At 47.8% G+C, this 21,659-nt stretch overlaps 1 protein-coding gene across 1 annotated transcript; it reads right to left on the reverse strand.

Annotated features, from left to right (window-relative positions):
- Nucleotides 1-638: 638 nt before the first annotated feature.
- Nucleotides 639-21,563, reverse strand: DESI1 (desumoylating isopeptidase 1). The gene is made up of 6 exons (XM_008144568.3): nucleotides 21,215-21,563; nucleotides 9,207-9,228; nucleotides 8,005-8,074; nucleotides 5,330-5,439; nucleotides 4,577-4,699; nucleotides 639-3,033 (listed from the first exon to the last, which is right to left on the reverse strand). Exons 1-6 carry the CDS (start codon nucleotides 21,300-21,302, stop codon nucleotides 2,940-2,942), a joined length of 507 nt encoding a protein of 168 aa, XP_008142790.1. The 5' UTR covers nucleotides 21,303-21,563; the 3' UTR covers nucleotides 639-2,939.
- Nucleotides 21,564-21,659: the final 96 nt, after the last annotated feature.

The raw sequence follows: 21,659 nt of genomic DNA on the forward strand, positions 1-21,659 counted from the left end.
ACTCAGATGACCACAGCCAGGCCCTGCCCCAGCTGGCAGGAGTGTTAGGAGAGGCACCCGCAGGAGGGAAGGGGCAAAGGCTTTGCAGTCCGGGTGAGGGCTGCTCTGAGGGCAGGTGGGGAGGGGAGAATCCAGGTCCAGCAAATGGTAAATTAAGGCCAGAGGTGGAAACCGCCTGCAGTGATAGGAACTGCTCTTGCAGGAGGGTGTGGGGTTAGAGATCTGGGGACAAATTCGAGAAGGGTCTTGATAAATGTGTTGCCCAGTGGACTCTTTGGGGCCACGGAAGGGTAGAGGTGTGTGGGGAGCAGGGCAGTCTCGTGACCCGCGGTATCCAGGTCAGCCGAATTTGATTGCGGGGAGTGTTGTGGGGTGCACAGCGCCACCTGGTGTCCATCTCGCTCACTGCAGTGTAACCTTATCTGGCTCTTTCCAGCGGGGTTCTTCCCCCATCTTTGTGAATCAGTGGTGGAAGTCATACACTCTTTCCTGCTTTCACCACTTCTTATCTCTAAGGCTTACAACTAAGCAAAGGTGGCACATCCAGACCCAGCAAAGGCAAGCTCAGAGGGAGACGGACAAAACAGCCAGCGCTTCATGTTGGATGCTCACCTGGACCTTCACACATGACACAGATGCAGCAGGCAGTGAGTTTATTGCATTAGAAAAAACATCAAAGAAAACCAGCAAACACCTCCGTACTAAACACAGTTATTAGTTTGACTTCGAGGGCAAAAAGAAATCTCAAAGGTACAAGCTTTATTTCTGGGAGGGGTGACGGTCTCATCCCACTTCCTTCCTTCCCTTTAAACCAGCGGACTGCTCTGGAGGGGTCCACTGTGCACACAATCACACACACGGCTCACTTGTCACTCTGGTCACCCGTGCACACCCGTGTGGAGCTAGCTGGGCACAATGGACACGCTCCTGAGGTGCTGGGAGACAGAAATGTGAGGGGGTCCGAGTCTGAGCCTGGGCTTCCGAAGGTAGCGCCGGCAGGACTTGGGTCGGGGAGGGAGAGCGCGCTTTCCTGCAGGGCTCTGATCCTGCCATCTCTCCCTAGGGTACAGGCATTGGCACAAATGGCTGCTGGGCATGAAGGGGACTTTCAATGGACCAAGTGGCTCAAAGTCTCCTAGGGGAGCCATTTTTCAGGATAGCCCTGGGTCTGGAGGTGACTGTGGGAGGAGAAACCAGTTAGGCCTGGAGATGGGGAGGAGAGAGAGGAGGAGGAGCTGTGATGCCCAGCACCCTCTGGCTGGAGCTCTGTGTGGAGAGGTTTGAGGAAGAGCCTGGTAGAGAGGGAAGGCTGGGCCAGGCAGTGGGAAAGGGGACACCCAGGCGGGAAGGAACCAACGTGCTGCCTTCCTGGGAGAAAGCCATTCCCCGTGGTCCATTCTGCCAGTTTCTGCTCTAATGTATCACTGCCATGCATTCTGGCAAATCAGTGGGTCTTGAGAAGAATTAAACGCTCATTCGTTTGGCCTCCCATCGTAAAGGTTCCAAAATGTCACTTGACATCACAGCTGGTCAGGTCACAGGCAAACACTAAGGCAGACTGACATCTTTTCCTTGAGCTGAGACCCTGATGCCAACTGCTCTGCCGATGGCACAGCCAGGAGAGGGGCCAGAGGGGAGCAGCAGCTTTTTGGAAAAGAAAGGCACCTGCTGCAGGCCAGACCCCAGGAAAGACAACATGATTCAAGTCTAAGGAGTGGCAGGAGGAGGGGCAAGAGGGGCAATGCCAGAGCTGGGCCTCAGGTACCTGGCAGCTGAGTCCTCTCTCCACCCTCGCTTCCCCAAAAGCTAACTTAAGGGGAGGCGCAAGTGAAGAAAGGGAATCTGAAAGCCTCTCAGGATAAGAAACTTCCAGACTGTTCTCTGCCCATAAGCTCTCAGCAGCAGCTCACAGGAAAATGGCCACGCAACCCCTACCATGCTTCCTTCAAGTCAAAATGACGACGGAAACAACACGTTTAGGATAATGTACAAATTCCTGTCAGAAACAACTAAATTTCTTGCCACCTTGACTCTGCATTATTATTCTTTCTACATGTCCTGGAGCAGGGAATCATTCCCCTTGGTCCCAGCTGAATACTGCACACTGGTCTGGGCGGGGTGGGGACGGTGACTATATGACCTACACTGTTACTTACAGACAGGGGCCTGGGTCTCGGCCGCTCCAGCCGGACCCTCGTTAATTACGACAGGTCAGCTATGCTGAGGGAGAGCAGCCTGCAGGCAGCAAGGTTCTCCAAAATGGATGTCTGAGGACTGGCAATCAGTCTAGGAGGAAGGAGGAATGGCTTTACCCTGTTTTCTCTGCCTCACACTTACTGTCGCTCTCCCTCGATCCCGAGGCTTCTGGCGGCTCCAGCTCTGGCCCCATGGCCTGCTTGGGGTAGAGGAGGGAAGGTGACACAGCTGTGGCCAAAGAGTTAGGTTGGGTGAGCCATCCTGACACTGGTTCCACGTGCACCAACTCCCTTTGGTTCGTTTAACACTAGAGAGGAACTGCTTCCAGGTCATGGCTGTTGTAAAACTCACCTGGGTCCCCACAGGAGGTGGCAACTTGGGTAGACATGGGTGTTTTCTGGAAAGAGGTTCTAGGTTGGGGCTCCCCCAAACTGTGCTTTCTGCTTAAACAAACCCCCTCCTTTCCTCGAGCGTGGAGGACGCTAGGAAGCAGCGTCAAGTGAACGCACAGACAAGACAGCCTTAATAAATTAGTATAATACTATTCAAAGGGATGGCATTTTGTTCCGTTTCTTAGCAGCATTGTCCTACATGCAGCCTGATGATCTCCTTCCCTGGGAAATTTAAAAAGCTGTCCCCTGGTTGTTAGCTCTGATGTAAAATTATAAAATAGAAATCTGGTCGGGTTTGTTTTGTTTAAAAAGGAAAAGCCCTGGGAGGCAGGGCGGTCCCATGCAGTCCTGTTAGCTCTGACCGTTGGGTCGGCCCATGGTGCTCCCTCCAGGAGGCTGGATCTGGATGGAGTCCAGGAGGGGCCGCAGGGCCTGTCCGAAGGGGCTGCGGAGAAAGCAGACACAGGAGCTCGGGCGGGCTCGCGGACCGCCAGCACGCCCAGCTCCCCACAGGCGCAGCGTCACCGCCACATGGGAAGGACATTCTTACCTCATCTTCCCACCTGCCTCCCCCTGGTTTCTCATGGGAGGCGTCTCTAAAGAGCCTGCTCTGCATTTTGACACCTGGGTCCCCTCCCCAGTAGACGCTACCATCTCACTCCCTTCATCTCTAGGTCCTGGTTGGTTCTATGGCTGGAACAGGCTGGCCACATACAGGGAACTAGAGCTTCCTGTACTTTCTGTACTTGTATCTTTAATTTTCATGGTACAAGAAGATAAAATAGAGTTTAATGAGGAAGCTGAGGGGAAAAAAAGACATGAAAAAGGTAAAGTCAGGAGATTCTGCTAGGGACACAGGAAGAGTCAGGAAACGCAACAAATGCAGGTGGCCAGGTGTTAATGCCACTTCGTCAAGGGCTCCCCATTTGTTCTTAGAGGAGCTTGGCCGGAACTGCAAACACCGGGTGTCAGAGACTCTCCAAGATTACTTCAACCGTAAAACAGGCTGCCCACAACACACCTCAGTTACTGGGGTTGTTTTCCTTCAGTGGATACTGCCATTTTGGAAAATTGTCCCCAAATTCAAAGGGAATGAAGTATTTCAAAGCAGAAACAGATGAAACTGAGAAATAGTAACCTTAGTTCAGTCTCCACCCATCAAATAACAGCAAGAACATTCCAGCTACTAAAGCTTGCTCAGGGCCCCATAGCCTAGATCCTTAGTAAGGCAGTGTGGTTGAACACACCCGCCAAGGAAGGCACGGCCAGGGCTGGGCCAGGGCAGCCTTGTTTCCGATGCAGTTTGTCCTGAGGGGTTCCTACCCAGGTGTGAAAACAGCTCCCCTTGCCGAGCCTGCTCAACCTGCCTGGATCCCTGTTGGACAGGGCCCCAGTTCAGGAGAAACTGAGTCAGAGTCAACAAATGGTCATGGCCCTGGAGTGGGCAGAGGCTGCCTGAACGCAGTCAATAGCAAAGGAATGGAGGGGTGTGATGGCTTTGGGTGGGTGTGTGTCCTTTTAGGGGACTGCCTGGGTGATGGCCCATAAGGTATGAGGGCAAGCAGGAAGTTGATTTTGAGGGCGTCGAAGAGCTCACGGTGCAGGGGAAGAAAGACTAACAACAAGCCGCCCTCGGGATTCTCTGACCTACTCTCTGCTTCTCCATCTAAAACTGCGTTATAAGCAGGCACTTCTTGGGAGTGGCTTGCTTCATGTGCAAAGGGAAAGACAGAGGCCAGGTCCTAAGTTCTGCGATTACACTCAGACCAGGGTAGATGGTCCAACTCCAAGTTGGGTGAAGGTAACACAAGTAAGCATCGGTGAGTAGAGAAAACGGTGGCTTTCCGTGTTCGAAGCTGCCATCATGACAGGGCCCACCAGGCTTGGGAAGATTCTGCTGAGACCAGGAGAGGGCAGACCTGGGCGGAGGGGTGGCACTGGCTGGGAATGGGGACTTAAAAGGCAGGGCAGAGGCAGAGGACACTTACGTGGAGAGAACTTCAGAGGGAAGGTCAGTGATGTAAGAAGGGATCTTCCTCCCGGTCAGGAACTGTGCCACTTCATTGCTGAAGGTGTTACAGTTGTGTTCAAAGAGGTTGTAGGCCTCACCTCTGTACATTGTGAGAAAGGAGCACAGACATGAGCGAGCCAGCTGTATGAAATCGCTCAACCAGGTCATGGAAGGGGGAGCACAGCTGAGTTTGAGGACTGCTTGGTGTGCCTCGCTGGACCATTGGAAACAGATTTTGAAGGGAAGGATGAGATATAAACATGAGGCTCCTCTACAATTTCAGGACAATCTTTACTTTCACAAAAGCAGAGCTCTAGGGTTCGAGTTTAACAGTTATTGAATCAACAAAAGCTTCTTTAAGAGAAAATCTGCTCAAGTTTGCAGTCTATCCCAACCCCTCTACAAACCTTGGTTTTGATTTTCAGCACAAAATACTTGGCCAGTGTAGGCTGAGAACAGGAGTTGCTGAAATAGCAGCAGCTGATTTTAATCAGGAAGAATCAATAGCCGGTCCTTCCTCCAAGTCTCAGCAGAAGGCCTGCTGGGGTGGAGCATCAGCCTTGGAGCGACGCTGCGCTCTTCTGCCTCCTCTGCATGTTTATTCAGCAAATGCTGGGCCAGGCCTGGAGCTGAGGACTCTCGGGATGTGACTGGTGGCTGCCCTCTGGGGGGGGTGATTATCTAGTGGGAGAGACAGACACAACTAACCACCACCCCTGTCTCCACTCACCGGAACTGAGACTCCCCCAGGGAGGACAGGTACTCCAGAAAGATTTCTTCTGTGACTTCTGTGCTCCCCACATCAACCACAGAGTCTGGGGGCCCAAGCAATGTCCCTCCCTAAAAGAGCCAACCCAAAGAGAGTCATTAAGTTACCATTTCCGTTGGAGTTTTTAATGTGCCTTTCATGGATGACCACAAATGCTCTGCTCTGACAACTTTTAACTCTCAGAGCACCTAGGGCAGATGAAGAATGTTACTTCCTATTTGCATCGGGGCTCCAGTGGCTTAAAGCTTCCTGGAGACTTGCCATTGCCAGTGCTAGAAAGACGGCTAAGAAATTGGGCTTCTAGTTTCTGGTGGAGGCCTGGGAAGCCGAGTCTCATGCAGATCAGACTCCTGATGCTGTCCACTCCTCCAGCTGATAAAAAGATGGGAACCCAGAATCTGAAGTCTCCCTTTGTCCCCAACCTGCCCGACCATAAGGGCAGAACAGGACAATTAGAAATGGCTCCTACATGAGAGGCCATCTTTCTATGCCCATATCCTTAAGGTAAGCAGCCAGGGTTTCTAGTGACACACTTGATGTCCCTTGAACACAGGGAAAATGTGAAGGACTGTGAGAAATCTGGCAGGCTGGCAAATATTTCCAAAATTCAGTTCTTTTATGATCCATGAGGATAATCCAATGATGCTAATAGGGTTCTCTAGGCAAGGGAGTTAATGGCCCCTGAAAGGCCTACAGAAAACCCTCAGCCATGGGCTAACAGACCGCCACAGTAGACAAAGGGCAAGACTGAGGCCCAGGGGGAAAACCAGCCAAGGGGGAAGCAACAGGATCACTGGGGGCAAGGGAGGGACAGAGCTGGGAAAAAGGCAGTGCACTCGAAAGCAAAGCTCCCTGCAAAGACCGTGATTTTATACAATAGCTACTGAGCACCTACTATGTGCCTGACATTGTTCCAGGCACTAGAGAGGGCACGGTGAGCAGGATACTCATGGTAGCCAGAGAAAAATGACTCAGAGTTATAAGAAACTAAAAGGTCACTATTCGCCACCCCTCCCCCATTATTCACTCATATAACAAATATGTATTGAGAACTCACTATGTGACGGGCCTTATGCTAGGCACTGGGGTATGATGTAACAAAACAGATGAGATTCTTGCCCTCAGGGAGCTTATAGCCTAGTGGGGAAGGCAGACAAAAAATCCCATAAACCAATGTATTTTTATGAGTTGCAATAAGGGTCTTGCTGGAAAACTACAAAATGCTGTCAGTACATATGACAGGGGACCATCCCAGTCTGAAGGGTCAGTGAAGATTTGCCTGAGAAAGTGACATTGAGCTCGAATCTGAATCAAATCTGAAGGATGGAGAAGCGTAACAAGGTGAGAGATGGGGGGGGGAGGGGGTGGAGTTGGGGGAGAGGGCTGAAGGCAGTGGATAGGTTTAAAGGTGTGTTCCAGAAGTAAGGAGAGGGGTTGGAAAGGGCATGACTTGAAAAGAGGCCACCCCGAGAGGCAGCCTGAGACCAGTTAGGGCCTTGGAGGTCATGCCGATCTTTCGTTTTTTTGTGTGTTTTTAAAAAAATATATTTTATTGATTTTCTACAGAGAGGAAGGGAGAGGAAGAGAGAGCCAGAAACATTGATGAGAGAGAAACATCGATCAGCTGCCCCCTGCACACCCCCCACTGGGGATGTGCCCACAACCAAGGTACATGCCCCTGAACGGAACCGAACCGGGACCCTTCAGTCCGAAGGCCAACACTCTATCCACCGAGCCAAACCCGGTCAGGGCTGATCTTTCTGGTTTTTATTCCAAGAATAACGGGTAGAGTTCTGACTTAAGCAGGCAGATGACACAATCAGATTTTCATTTGGAAAAGGTCACTTTGCTTCCCATGGGGAGAACTGATTGATGGAGAAGAGTAGATGCATTGCTGTGGTCCAGGCTAGATATGAGTGTGGCCTGGATTAGGTGAAAGCCCTGGAAAAAAGGGGATAGGTAAGGAGAGATAGGCTGATTTAAGACACGTTTACAAGGTAGAATTGACTGGGCTTAATGAAGGATTTGTTATAGGTGAGGGACCAGTGAGAAGAAACCAAGAATGACTTCCCATTTATGAGTATCAAAATGAATGGCTATGTGGTTTGAGCACCTCCTGGGACAACTCTTAGCTAGTTCAGACAGAAATTTTTTGGAAAACGGCATGGGCTTTAGAGTCACAGACCTGTTTAAGTATTGCTGCCACTTACTGGCCATGTAACTTTGGGCAACTCACTTTACCTCTGAGCCCTCATATTCAGCTTCACGTTGGCTGAGTTCATGCTGTGAGCTGGGCACTGAGCTGGTCACGGGAAAGGAAAGTGAGGCACAGTCTCGGCTCACAAAGAGCTTACATAGTTCTTGTGGAGACCCAGGAACAGCTCATCTCACCACAACATGCTCAGTGTGACACAGAGGGACCCAAAAGTGCCATGGGAGCAGAGAGGAGAGCACCTGGCTGGAGGGTCTGGGGAGGGTTCTCTTGAGCTGAGCCTTCAGGTAGTTGCGAGGAGCTATGCCACAGGCCTACATACACTGGGCCAGGACGAGAACACAGAGAACAGCAGCCCAGTTCCTGGTCTCTGGGAATCCCCAGGAACCTGGGGTGCAGGACAGGGTTGGGGAGGGACACTCACCGGGGGACAGCTGGAGATCCCACCGCTGCCGAAGAAGAACTCATCCTTGTGTACAACTATGGAGGTGTGCCTGCAACGCAGAGAGGAGACAGAATAAGCCAGAAAACTTAAAACCATCTGAGAAAAAGCAATCACCACACTGCAATGAGAATCATTTCTGCCCACGGATAGGACTGTGGTCAGCAGCCTTATAAAACCAACCAACCAAAGGCAAGATAAACACCACAGGTGAGCGTTTCCCCACTTTGGCACTACTGACATTTGGGGCTGGACAGTTCTTGACTGGGGGGCTGTCCTGTGTAGAGCAGGATGTGTAGCAGCATCCTGGCCTCCACCCACTAGACACCGGCAGCATCCCCTCCCCTCAGTTGTGACAACCAAACATGTCTCCAGACAGTACCAAATGTCTCAGAATTGACCCCGGCTGAGAACCATGTAAGCAGAGGGGAGCCCCTGGAGATTCATCTCGATATTGAAAAATCAATTACTGAAATAAAGACTGCAGACCAAGGTGCGTTCCCAGGCTTTTTAAACTAACAGGAGCAGTGCACCTGGACCATGCTGATGGAAGGACCAGATGATGTGAAAAGTGGACCTATTTCAGGTGAAGAGGTTCATATTACTTGGTTTGAGTCAAACAAAGCAAAGGGCCATTCTGTCAATCCAATGTCAGGAGGGTTTGGAGTCAAGACTGAATACTGACCTATGGCTTCCTCATGAATGGAGCTGAGAGCTCAGCCACCGCCTCGTTGTCTGACAGGGATGGGTCCAGCAGTGAGAGATCAAAGTAGGTGTGATTTAAGACAGACTTGTGGGGCCTTCAGACTTCTGTAGTTAGAAACCTTGGTGAGGGGCGGGCAGGACCTCTCTCTGCCTTTCTTTAGGGCAGGGTTTCTCAATCTCAGCACCACTGCCAGTTTTGGCTAAATAATTCTTCGTTGTGGGCTGTCCTGTGCACTGTATGATGTTACAGCAGCATCCCTGGCCTCCACCCACCCACCCAAAATGTCTCTGGACACTGCCCAATGTCCCGGGGGTGGGGAGAGGAGGAGGAGGGGACAAAAGAATCCCTGGCTGAGCACCACCGCGTTACAACTTGAAGATTTATGACACAGAGCTGGGTTTAAACTGGAACCACAGACTGGAACCTGAAGCGCACAGGTTCAGCCTTGTTTTGTAAACAAGGATCCCACCCAACTTACCAGATGCCTTCCAGTTGTTTCCCTGTGGAGAAAAGAAGAGATTTAGCCACTGGGGACTAGACTACATGGCCTCCCAGCTGAGTAAATCCAGAACATCACTCAAACCCAGAGAAACCCACTATCTACCTCTGGAGGGACTTTCTAGGAATGCAATTCTCCTCCAATAAGGTCCTTAGGTCCTGACACAGGTTTGTCTTGTTAAGTTGAAAAGTGATCAGAATCCATCAGAATGCAAGATAAAAACACTGGTATAGATGTACTTCAATTGTATGTCTGCTTTTCTTCCCCCTTTGGGGTCAATTCAACTTTGCCTTTTTAATTTGTCTGTTGAGACTATAGTAAAACAATAGTATAGAAAAGCTATTATCCACTTCTTCACTGAGATAAAATCCTTCAGAAATGAAAGCAAAACTACAAATGCCATCCACTTAAATAGTCAATGTAAATGTAGTCTATATCTCTAGATGCCAGAAATGATGTCAGGTACAAACACGCAAAATGAACAGATCACTGTCCTGCCTTTAAGGATCCCAAAGTCAAATGGAAAGAGACACCCACATAATTACAACATGTTGATAGGCTTTATAATGTGATAAAAATAAGGTGCTACGTTATAGCTTTATTAAACCCTATAATAAAGATAAAGAACAACCCTTGTAAGCTGCAATTCAGCCGGCGAACGGGGGGCAGGGATGGATGCTTCTGCCACAGGGAGCAGCAGGTGCAAACGCACAGCTGTCAGAAAGACTGAGGCCTTGCAGGGTAGAGCGAAGGGTGCAGTGATGGTGATAAGAGGACAAGTGGCCAGCAAGGGTGTAGGCAAAGGAAGGTAAGCCTGGACTGAAGGCCATCCTACATGGTGGGGCTGGCCTGGTGGGGGCGCTGACGGTTGTTAGGCAGCACAGTGCCTTAATCAGATCCACGTTTTGAAAAGACAACTATAGGTAGAGAAGATGAATTGAATGGAAGAGCATGGAGAGAGCAGACTCGAGAGAGGAAGTCTTTGCCACAGTCCATGGGAAATACTATACAACAGTGCTAAGGCAGAGAAGGCAGGGCAGTGACAGATGTGAGAACATGATCAACACCTCTTGCCTTTGGTTATAATTTCACATTAACTGTTTACTGATTGCTAACTGTTACTTTCCATGCTTGCCTGTGACTTTCTACAGGGTGAAACTCCAAGCATTGTGTGGAAAGAGAGGTGATATGCTATGTTTCTCCCTTTGTGTAACTTACACAATTATGGAATTTACCTAGGAAATAAATGGAATATAATGATTGTCCCTTTAAGAAAATGTTTTAAATGGGAAAGAAACCATTGCCCCCTCAGGATAACTAACATACTGATGGCTCAGTGTAGTGTCATCAGAGGAGGTTAAGAGTACAATATGTTCAGATCCGAGCTCTTCCTCTTACTAGTATGGATCTTAGGTAAGTTTACTCAAACTCTCAGAGCTGTTGTGGTCAAGAATAATCCTATCTAATAAAAGAGCAATATGCAAATTGACCATCACTCCAACACACAAATGGCTGCTCCCATGTGGTCAAAGATGGCTGCCCCCATGTGGACACAAGATGGCCAGCAGGGGAGGGCTGTTGGGAGGGACCAGTTCTGCAAGGGAGGGCAGTTGTGGGCGATCAGGCCAGCAGGGGAGGGCAGTTAGGGGTGATCAGGCCAGCAGAGGAGGGAAGTTGGGGGCGACCAGGCTTGCAGGGAAGAGCAGTTGGGGGGGACCCAGGCCTGCAGGGGAGCAGTTGGGGGGGACCAGAACTGCAGGGGAGGACAGTTGGGGGGACCAGGCCTGCAGGGGAGGGCAGTTAGGGGTGACCAGGCCTGTAGGGGAGGGCAGTTAGGGGTGACCAGGCCTGCAGGGGAGGGCAGTTAGGGGCAATCAGGCTGGCAGGGGAGCAGTTAGGCATCAATCAGGCTGGCAGGGGAGTGATTAGGGGGTGATCAGGCTGGCAGGCAGAAGCGGTTAGGGGCAATCAGGAAGGCAGGCAGGTGAGCAGTTGGGAGCCAGCAGTCCTGGATTGTGAGAGGGTGCAGGCTGGGCTGAGGGACACCCCCTCCCCCCGTGCACGAATTTCGTGCACCGGGCCTCTAGTAATGTATAAAAGCATCACAGTGTGTGTATATAGAAGTTTGATAAATGGAGACCATTATTAGGCATAATGCCCTCCTCAGGGAAAAGGGTAAAAACCTCCAAAAGAAAAATGAAATTTGACTTCAGGAATGGTGGATAAGATCTAAGAACAGATTTCACCAGCAAATTAATATGAAATGTTCTACTTTACACATAACATTTCATTCTTTGCTGTTAGTGTTGCAAGGCTAAATGAAATATGAAGGAAAATATATGTAGCAGAGTTCTGCCTCTCCCCAGCTCCAGGGGCCAGTCTGCTCTTCATCTAGAGATCTGCTGTTCTGGCCACACGATCACAAATGGCAGAGGGGTCTGGTCTGGGGTAGCCCCTAGAGACTATGGGGCAGGCTCTGCCCTTTTCCAAATTGAGCTAAAATCCCACAGAGGTAGATCAGAAACAGACTGGATGCCAAAGGGGAGTGGTAACCCACTTAGGACGAGTATCTTCGAATCCCGGCTTTCTGGGCTATCAGGTAAACTGGCCTGGATTCTCACCTCTTACAGCTGACTCTAGAAGACCACTAAGTCTCCTCCTCGTTTACCATGTGTGAAATGGGGAGGTGAACATTGTGTTTTAATAGAGCTGATGTGCTCTTCTGGACTGTCATTTATAACACAGCTTGTTGTCGAAATAGCAGCAATTTGCTGTTTATTTCCTTGAAGACATGTAATAATACAGTGAATTTGGACAGATTAGGAACACTTTTTTAAAAATCCTCAACCAAGGATATTTTTTCTATTGATTTTTAGACAGAGTGAAAGGGAGGGAGGAAGTAGAGGGAAAGAGGGAGTCGGGAGAGAGAGGAACATTAACATGAGAGAGACATAGATTGGTTGCCTCCTGCTGGAGCCCCATGGGGCCAGGGATTGAACCTGCAACCCAGGTGCTCTTGACCAGGAATCGAGCCTGTGACCCTTTTGTCCTCGGGCCAACGCTTTAACCACTGGGAAACCAGCAGGGCAGGACACTGCTCTTTTTTTCCTGTTCCTGCTCTCATTCACTTCAGGAGGAACACTACACTCTTAAGAGAAAGGACAGCACTCTCCCTCCTGGGAGCACACCATGCCTTTCCCTTCCCTCTCTCACCGTCCCTCCCTCTCCCCCAGGCACATTACCCTTAGCTTCCTCACTCCCAAGCTCCACGGGCCCTTCCTTTACCCCCATAAAGATTCATAAAGGTTCATTTCCTAAACCCATTTCTTCTAGGAATTACTTCTTCTACCTGTATAATTTACCAAATAAATGTTCTCTTACAAAAATAAAAAAGAGAGAGAGAAAGTACAGTGTAGTGACTAAGAATACAGGTTCTGGTGTGGACAGGTCATGTCTGAATCCCACCAGTTCTACCACTGAACTAATGTTTACCGCGTGATTACTATATTTCAGGCACTATTCTTGGCACTAGGGATACATCATAAACAAAGTAGACAAATTTTCATGGGACTTATGGGATGGGGGACAGTCAATAAGGGAGCGAAGCGGCAGAGAAGGGAGCGAGGCAGCAGAGACGGGAATTTGACTTCAGGCCTGAGAAAGCCCTATTCTTGCAGGAATCTTCCTGCAACGGGCCTCTAGTCTCTATATAAAAGCCTAAGCGACTGACCGATGGGCCAATAGCTATGATGTGCACTGACCACCAGGGGGCAGATGCTCAACACAGGAGCTGCCGAAAGACAGCAACTTTGCAGAGTACCCTCTCGCACTCCGGGACCCCTTGGGGGATGTCAGACTGCTGGTTTTGGCCCAATCCGAGGGACCCCACTGGTGCATGTATTCATGTACCAGGCCTCTAGTAATAAATAATAATAAACAGTATCATAACATGTTAGTAATAATGAGTATATAGAAAAGTTAAGAGCAGGGTAAGGGAGAGTGGGAGTTTCAGGGATAGCCAGGGTGGGCCTCTTGGAGAAGGGGACACTTGAGCAAAGACTTGAAGGAGACAAGGGAAGGAGCTATGCAGAGGTGGGACAGGCCAGTGTGGGTAGAGTGGAGTGGGTGGGTGAGGAGGAGAAAACTAGGAGATGAGCAGAGGTAATAGAGGACAAATCACATAAAACCTTGTAGAAGTTGAGAACTTTGCTAAGCCTGAGCTGTCCAATATAGTAGCCACTGACTACATGTGACTATTACAATGGGGGCGGAAAAGAACAAGTTCTGTTCACAGTTGTACTATCACATTTCAAGTACTCAACAGCCACATGGTTACTGGTTAGTGATAGGACAGTGCAGATGTAGAACATTTCATCACTGCACAAAGCTCTACTGGCCAGTGCTGCTTAAACCTCAGCATGCTATTCTGCTAAACACACACACACACACACACACACACACACACACACACTCACATAATAGTGTCTACCTCATAGCATTTCCAAGATTAAAGGAGAAGACACATGAAATATGCCCATCACAGTGCCTGGCATATAACACTTGCCTAAAAAAGACTAACTCATTTCTTTCACGCTTTAGAATTTGAGATTGTTATGGCTGTTCTCATAGTACTTTGGTATTGAAACTACCTATTTTTGTGTCTTTCTCCCCATCAGACTACAATTGTCTCAAAGACAAGGGCAGTTTCTTATGCATCTTTGTAATTCCAGCACCTAGCAAAGCACCTGCGAGAGAGATGCTGCACACACATCTGTTGAGATGAGGTGTTCTGTTGTTAGCCCTGTTGGTTGACACGCCCACAGTGCTATTGAGGCCAAAGTTCTTAACCCCAATCTTAACTGCCCCGGCTTGTTGTTCAAATGATGTTACAACCTTGGCATACTGCACTCTGAGTCTGCTGCTGCCCTCTCCAATGCCCCTGCTCAATGACCCAGGCTGGACAGACACATTAGTTCTAACCCAGCCCTATTAAAAGAACGGAGTTTTGGAGAGGGGCCTCAGAGATCACCCTGTCAGTTTTTAATACTTGAAAACAATTCCAAAGTTGAAAGATACAAACCCTACTTTATTCTCTTGATAGTCTCTGTATCGATCACTAAATTTGCCTGTGCGCTGGACATGACACTTTCTCCTTATTCAACTACATCAAGGAACATTCAAGATCCCATCCATTCATAGAATGGTGATTGGGAGTATAGAAAAAAAAAAAAGATCCTCTTATTCATTCTTTCATTTACTAATCCAACTGCCAAAAGTGTCGAGCCAAAAAGAACATTTAAAATTGGCTGAGTAGATTTATATATTTTTTCTTAATTTAAAGTGCTTCATAGTTATCCTTATTCTCACACATCTATACAAGGTAGTGTAGGGCAAATATTTATTAAGGACCCATGGTTTGCCCAGCATAAAAACAAGGAAAAGCACGCCAGGATGCTGTACTTGTCTGAGCAGCTCAGACAGAAATGGTAGCTACTTGGCAGCCTGCTCTCAGGAGGAAGAGAATGGCTTCCGGCACAGGGTGACAGGCAATGGGAAGTGGGACGGGACTGATCCTTAAATGTTTTTGGCTAGACTGGGGTGGGAGGAGGAGGGGGTGGTTTGAGACTGAATTAGGGCACAAGGCCATTTTGGGACGATGAATTAGGCTCAGTGGAAATCAGCACATTACAGAAAGCAGATTATTTTCCCACTAGGATTTCCTCAGCAAGCTGGAGAGCAGGTGGGTCAGATGACTGCATGTCTCCAAGCTTGTTAGCATTTCCAATGCACTGATTTTGAGGCCCAGGAAGTATGCACATGAAAACAAATGTGAGACATGGATATCAGCCTTGTTTTTCATCATGAATAACAGAAAAGTGAGGTCCGCATTAGTCAGCCTTCCACTGATTGTAAGAATAAAGTGAGTATATAAAAGTCAAGACGAGCCCTGGCCAGTGTTCTTAGTGGTTAGAACATTAGCTGACGCACTGAAGGGTCGAGGGTTCGATTCCCAGTCAAGGGCATGCACCTGGGTTGCAGGTCCGATTCCCCAACCCCGGTCAGGGAGCATGCGGGAGACAACTGATTGATGTGTCTCTCTCACATCAAGGTTTCTCTCTCTCTTTCCCCCCTCCCTCCCATTTTCTCTAAAAATCAATGGAAAAAATATCCTCGGGTGAGGATTAAAAAAAAAAGAGTCAAGAAGAAAATACTCCATCCACCTCCTCATCAATTAAGATAAATGGAGCTTGTGCAGATAGACATACATGCTAGTTGTAAGACATGCTCAAGACCAGCAGCTGGTATATTGCTGGTGCTATATAAATGTCTATTAATAAGTACAACATGGATGATGGTGACGGGTTCCATATGCAAATCAAATGTAGCCCCAGTGACAAAGTGTTGGTTTTAAAAATATATATTTTTTTTATTGATTTCAGAGAGGAAGGGAGAGAGAGAGAGATAGAAACATCGATGAGAGAGAATCATTTATCAGCTGCCTCCTGATGCCCCCACCATGGGGATTGAGCCTGGAACTCAGGCATGTGCCCTGAACGGGAATTGAACTGTGACCTCCTGGTTCATAGCTGGATGCTGGGCAGTGACTAAGTGTTTTTAACTGACAGTGTTTTCATCTGCTGGTTGGCTCAGTCATTTGCCAGATTACCAGCAATATGAAGGGGGTCAATGTTAACTTAAAAAAAATCAGCTTATTCTTCTGTTTGTATTTACTGAGCACCAAGCACTGCTAGACTCCAGAGGTACAATTGAGAGTTCCTGCCCCAATGGAGCTTTCAGTCCAGGTGGGGTGGGTGTGGACATAGATGAGAAAACAAGCAATTATAAAACAGAATGATGAATGTTATTAAAGGAGAATACAGGATGTTATCAGCATACAATAGGGACACATCACCAAGATTTGGGGGCTTGGGTCAGGGAAAGTTTCCTGGAGGAAGTGACATTTTACTAGTAGTTGAGACCTGAGTAGGGGGTACAGCAGCCCTTTGCCACTTGGTAGCTACTGGGAGAATGAGAAAACAGTTCCTCAGATCCTTTCCCTTAGGGCAATGGTCGGCAAACTCTTTAGTCAACAAAGCGGCAAACTGCCGACCACTGCCTTAGGGTTTAATTCTCCTGTGGAACCCAGCTGAGAAAGGATCACCTCAGTGTGTTCAGGTGAGAATAGAAGGAAAAGCAGGAGCTAGATCACAAAGGGCCTTGTAAGCCACATCGATTTCCCTTTTGCCATAAAGAAGTTGCATGATCACTAAATTCATTCATTAGCTGGTTATTAAAAAGTTTACACAATAAATAATAAAAATCTAAAACAAAACACAATAGATGGCATCAAAACATAAAAAAACCCTCAGCTTCAAATAAATTCTACTCAATCTTCAAGTCTCACTCATTCCTATAGTATTTATTGAGCACCAGCTCTGACGGGCCACTGGGGACACACAGGAATGACACAGAGTCTGCACTCCAGGAGCTCAAGGTACTTGCTGTTCTGACACATCCAGCCCACCATGCCCTCTCCCTTCTTTCAAGGCTTATGATAATTGCCTCACCACTCACTCATTTTGGCATCTAATCATAATCTCTTTTATGCTGCTGCATTCGTACATGCATTATTTTTAGTGAAATGAACTCCTGGGAGGCAGAGTTCATGTCTTTCATTACTATATATATATTCCACCCCCACATCCCTGTCTTTAACCTTGAGAACAACTTTAAGATAGGCTGGTAAAGAAAAATAAATGTGATCTCAGGATATGTGTGGCTGTACAAAAAACAATCAACAAATATAAAGTACTTTTTACTATAATTTAAAAAATCCACGCCCTCTGCATTTATCTCTATGTACTTGAGCATAGAAAGGTCAAGAAATTTAAAGAACAGCCAAAATTATTAAGAGGGGGAACTGAAGGACAATTATAATAGCTAATTATCTTAGGTGAATGATAACTGTGGGAGAAAAAAGGTACGATCAGGCTGTCTGCTCGATTAGAACACTAAGGATAGTTTTGGGATCATTTTCATGGTGATTGCGGAACTGTGGGACAGGAATACCTTCATGGAAAGCATTCTAGGGGATTGGGAACTAGGAGACCGGGTAACATTGTCCAGTCTACATGTTTCAGGAGAGAATTATATTGGGCTTTATTCCAATCACGACTGTCATAGAGCTAGATGGGGTCTTTTGGTTCTTGTTAATCCTCATCGGAGGATATTTTTTCCATTGATATTTTTAGAAAGACCATGGAAGGGAGGAGGAGAGACAGAAACATCCATGTGAGACACATCCACTGGTTGCCTCCCACAAGTGCTGGGGCTGGGGATTGAATCTGCAACCGAGGTATGTGCCCTTGACCGGAATTGAACCCAAGACCCTTCAGTCAGCAGGTGGGTGCTATAATCACTGAGCAAACCGGCTAGGACTAGATGGGGCGGCGGGGGGGGGGGTGTGTGTGTCTTATAATGAGGAATTGCCATAAGAATAAGAGGGCACTTCAATGAGGTCACACTAATTTAGTTAGGGAAAATTAAGGCTAAAGAGGGATGATCATGTATCTATGATTATGAATGGCATATACACATTGAGCCCAGATTTTTATCTCAAATGAAATGCTTGGCCAAAGATGCCTTTACAAACATGAACAAGGTACCTACTTTGCATCAATTATAAGGGAAAACATCACACAGTAGAGGTGGTATAATAAAGCGACCGAGAACATGAGCTCTGGAAATCAGTGTGCCTGTGTTCATAACCCAGCTCTGCCTCAACTGAACATTGGAGGTAATAACAGGACACATCTCACAAAATTGTGGTGAGGATTATAACACTGGCAACGTTCTCAGAAAAAAGGGTCTGGCACATGGTAAGCTTTCAATAGTTGCTAGCTATTAATATGCTCCTAGAAGTCAGGAAACAAATTGATTTTTTAGAGGTTCATATATATTTAAGAATGGGAAATCAATATATGGCTATTAATAGAACTAGAACATACCCAACTTTAAAGTTAGTGATGTCTGGATGGGATGAACCAGTGAGGCAATGCACATTTCTCCTAAGTGTTCAAATCTAGAAAGTAATGACTATTAGCTTTGATAACCCTCATCTTCATTACTTTTGTAAAAAGGCATAAACGCAATATGGAAACAAAGGTGGAGAGAGAGAGGAGACCATTACATTGGCTACTTCTTCCTCAGGGTTAAATCCCAACTTAAAAAGTCACTACTCCCGATAACGCTTAAAGTAGGCCGCGTTATTGTCTTTCTCAGCACCGTTTGCTTCCTGTACAGCCCAGCACTTATCACAATTGGTAATTATTTCATTTGCTTATTTATTTTTAATGTCTTCCCATTAAATAGCTCCATGATGACACAGAGTATCTTTGTTGATTTTGTCATCCTTAGTTAAGTTTAACACATGAATGGCATGTAGTAGGCACTCAATAAATACCTGCTGAATGGATTATGAAACAATGATCTGTAAGGCCCCTTTCAGCTAAAATCAATAACTATTAGATATTAGGTAATAGAAAGAACAACAACAAACATTATAAAGGGAGAGGCTTTTATTTTTGGGTCTAGGAAATATTTAACGCTTCACTATGATCAAACTAACCAAATGGCTCTATTCCAAGAAGTTTAGTTAGAACTTGACTGATGCAATCTCTTAGAAACTAGCACCCTCCCCAATGACTTTGTCAGTTTTGCTTTCAGATTTGCCTTACTAATCTTTTTTATTAATCCTCACCCTTGTATTTGTTTACTGATTTTTTAGAGAGAGAGGAAAGGAAGGGGAGGAAGGGAGAGGGAGGAAGGAGGAAGGGAGAAGAGAAACTTCAATCAGTTGCCTCCCATACATGTACATGCCCCGACCCGGGATTGAATCTGAAACCTAGGTATGTGCCCTAACTGGGAATCTAACCAGTGACCTTTTGGTGCATGGGACAATGCTCTAACCAACTGAGCCACCTGGCCGGAGCTGCCTTAGTAATTTTACAATCTAGGCCCAATTTCTGTCTAATAATTGATCAGCCACATATATTATCTGAGGAGCTTTTTATTTTTAAAAAAAAAATGTTTTTATTGCCCAGTCAGTGTGACTCAGTGGTTGAGCATCGACCTATGAACCAGATCAGGGTTTGATTCCTGGTCAGAGCACATGCCTGGCTTGATCCCCAGGAGGGGGCATGCAAGAGGCAGTCAATCAATTATTCTTTCATCATTGATGTATCTCTCTCTCCCTCTCTGAAATCAACAAAAGCATATTAAAAATGTTTTTTATTATTTTAGAGAGAGAGGAAGGGAGAGAAACAACAATGCAAGAGAGAAACATCAATGGGCTGCCTCCTGACCGGCCCCTACTAGGGATCAAGCCGGGAAATCTAGGCATGTGCCCTGACCGGGAATCCAACCAGTGACAGCTCTGTGCATTGTCCCAAGCACCAGGAGGTTGTTGGTTGATTCTGGTCAGGGCACATGCCTGGGATGTGGGTTCGATCCCCAGTAGAAGCATGTCTGAGGAAATGTGTGGGAGGCAGCCAACTGATGTTTCTCTTTCATCAATGTTTCTCTCTCTCCCTTTCTATGAAATCAATAAAAACATTAGAAAAAATACAAAATTTTGGATCAAAAGTCCAGAAAAATCTTATTTGGTACTTGTGTAATGAGGCTCTAGAATGTATGTATTTAAAACTTTGTTATTTTGAATAGATAATATATGTATGTAGTATACAATTCAAAAGGTACCAAAAAGTTATAGCAAAGTCTCCCTTTCACTTTTGCCTCCCTGCTTCAAGTTCACGTTTCCTTGAGTTATCACTGTTACCAATTTCTTTGGTATTCTTCCAGATAATTATTTGCCTAAGCAAGTATACTGTATATCCTATGCTTAAACACACAGCTGCATATTTAAAGAACTGTTCTTTTTTTTTTCAATTCCCATTTAACAATGTATGTTGAAAATGAAGGTGTCTTTGCATTTTTCACAAGCACACCACGTGGTTCTTAGGTGATGCTGAATATAGGAACCACTCAATGGCCCAGGGTTAAGAGGTTAAGTTCGACTCACTATTACACATCAGAAACTCAAGGATATTGAAAAAATGCCCTAAAAAATGGCCTTGCTTACTTGACCTCTGCTCTCGTCTTATGCACATGAACTACAACATTCTCTAAATGTCTCCATAAGCCAGGAAAAAATAGTCATTCAAATGGATGTTGCCAAAGCTGTTCAATTTTCAATTCCTGGAACCCTTTCCCGCCCAGTTATCACCTGAAATCACAAACCTAACAATCTCTGTTACACAAGGCACTTTGGTATTTGGGTTATAATGAAGTTTGATTTACACTGATTTTCTCTGCTGGCAGTTACGTTGTTTAATGGAGCACAACTGAAATACTCCCCTTACTAATCCTTACTGGTACCACAGCATCCAACCCCTCTCCCCCCCGCCCCAACCCCCCCGAATTGCTTTCTTACCATCTGGGCTCCAGCAGACCTGACTTCATCTCTATGGAGGGGTTATGGCTGGGTCCCTGTGCGGCTCTAGCTTTCTCTTCCCACCTGCCCTAGAGACGGCAGGAAGAGTTTCCTTTCGGCACGGAGGGAAGGCTCTCCGAGGGCCACCCGAGAATCTCCGCAGTGTCCCTTTCCCCACGAGGGGCACCACGCGGCGGGCATCTTTACCTCCGCGCCGAGGAAGGAGCGAGCGGGCAACCCACCCGGATGCAGCGCCGGCTCACCCCACCTCCCAGCGGAGGGGCTCCGAAGGCATAAGGAAGGGCGTGATTCCTCTCCATCCCTTCCCCCTGGATTCAGACGGAGAGTGGGGCACAGGGGCCCAAACCTGGCCCCTCCCTTCTCGACTCCGGCGTTTCTCCATCCTCTGGGCCCTACGTCGCCCCCTGAGCCTTGGCCCAGGCCTCCGCACCTCGGCCGGCCGGCCCCCCTTCCCGCCCACTGCCAGCTCCCTCACCCAGCATGATGGGGCTGAGCCGCCGGGCTAGGCCCTTGGACAGGTCGTACACGTAGAGCTTCACCGGATAGAGATTCGACGGCTCCATCGGGACCCGTGGCGGCCGCGGCCACGAAGCCCCTCTGGCACCCGGCAGCGGCTCGGACCTTCCCGTACCCACCGGGGTGGGGAGCGGAAGGAGCGCGGGGGGACCAAGCCCGGGCCCGGCCTGGCGGGGAAGAGGCGGTCCTGCTCTGCTCGCAGGCCCACGCTGCTCGCGCTCCCCGCCCGCCACCGGCAACGACTACTGTGAGGTGACAGAGCCGGGACGAGCGGGGTCCGCGCGGAAGAGGGCCAGGGGCGGGGACGCACTTCGGCGCATGTGCACGCCATCCTGACCGGCGACAGGGGGCGGGGCTTCGCTGGAGGGGGCGGGGCTTTCGCGGACGGCGTGGTGTTCCTTAAC

Source organism: Eptesicus fuscus, chromosome 7, assembly GCF_027574615.1.
Source record: "Eptesicus fuscus isolate TK198812 chromosome 7, DD_ASM_mEF_20220401, whole genome shotgun sequence".
NCBI lineage: Eukaryota > Metazoa > Chordata > Mammalia > Chiroptera > Vespertilionidae > Eptesicus > Eptesicus fuscus.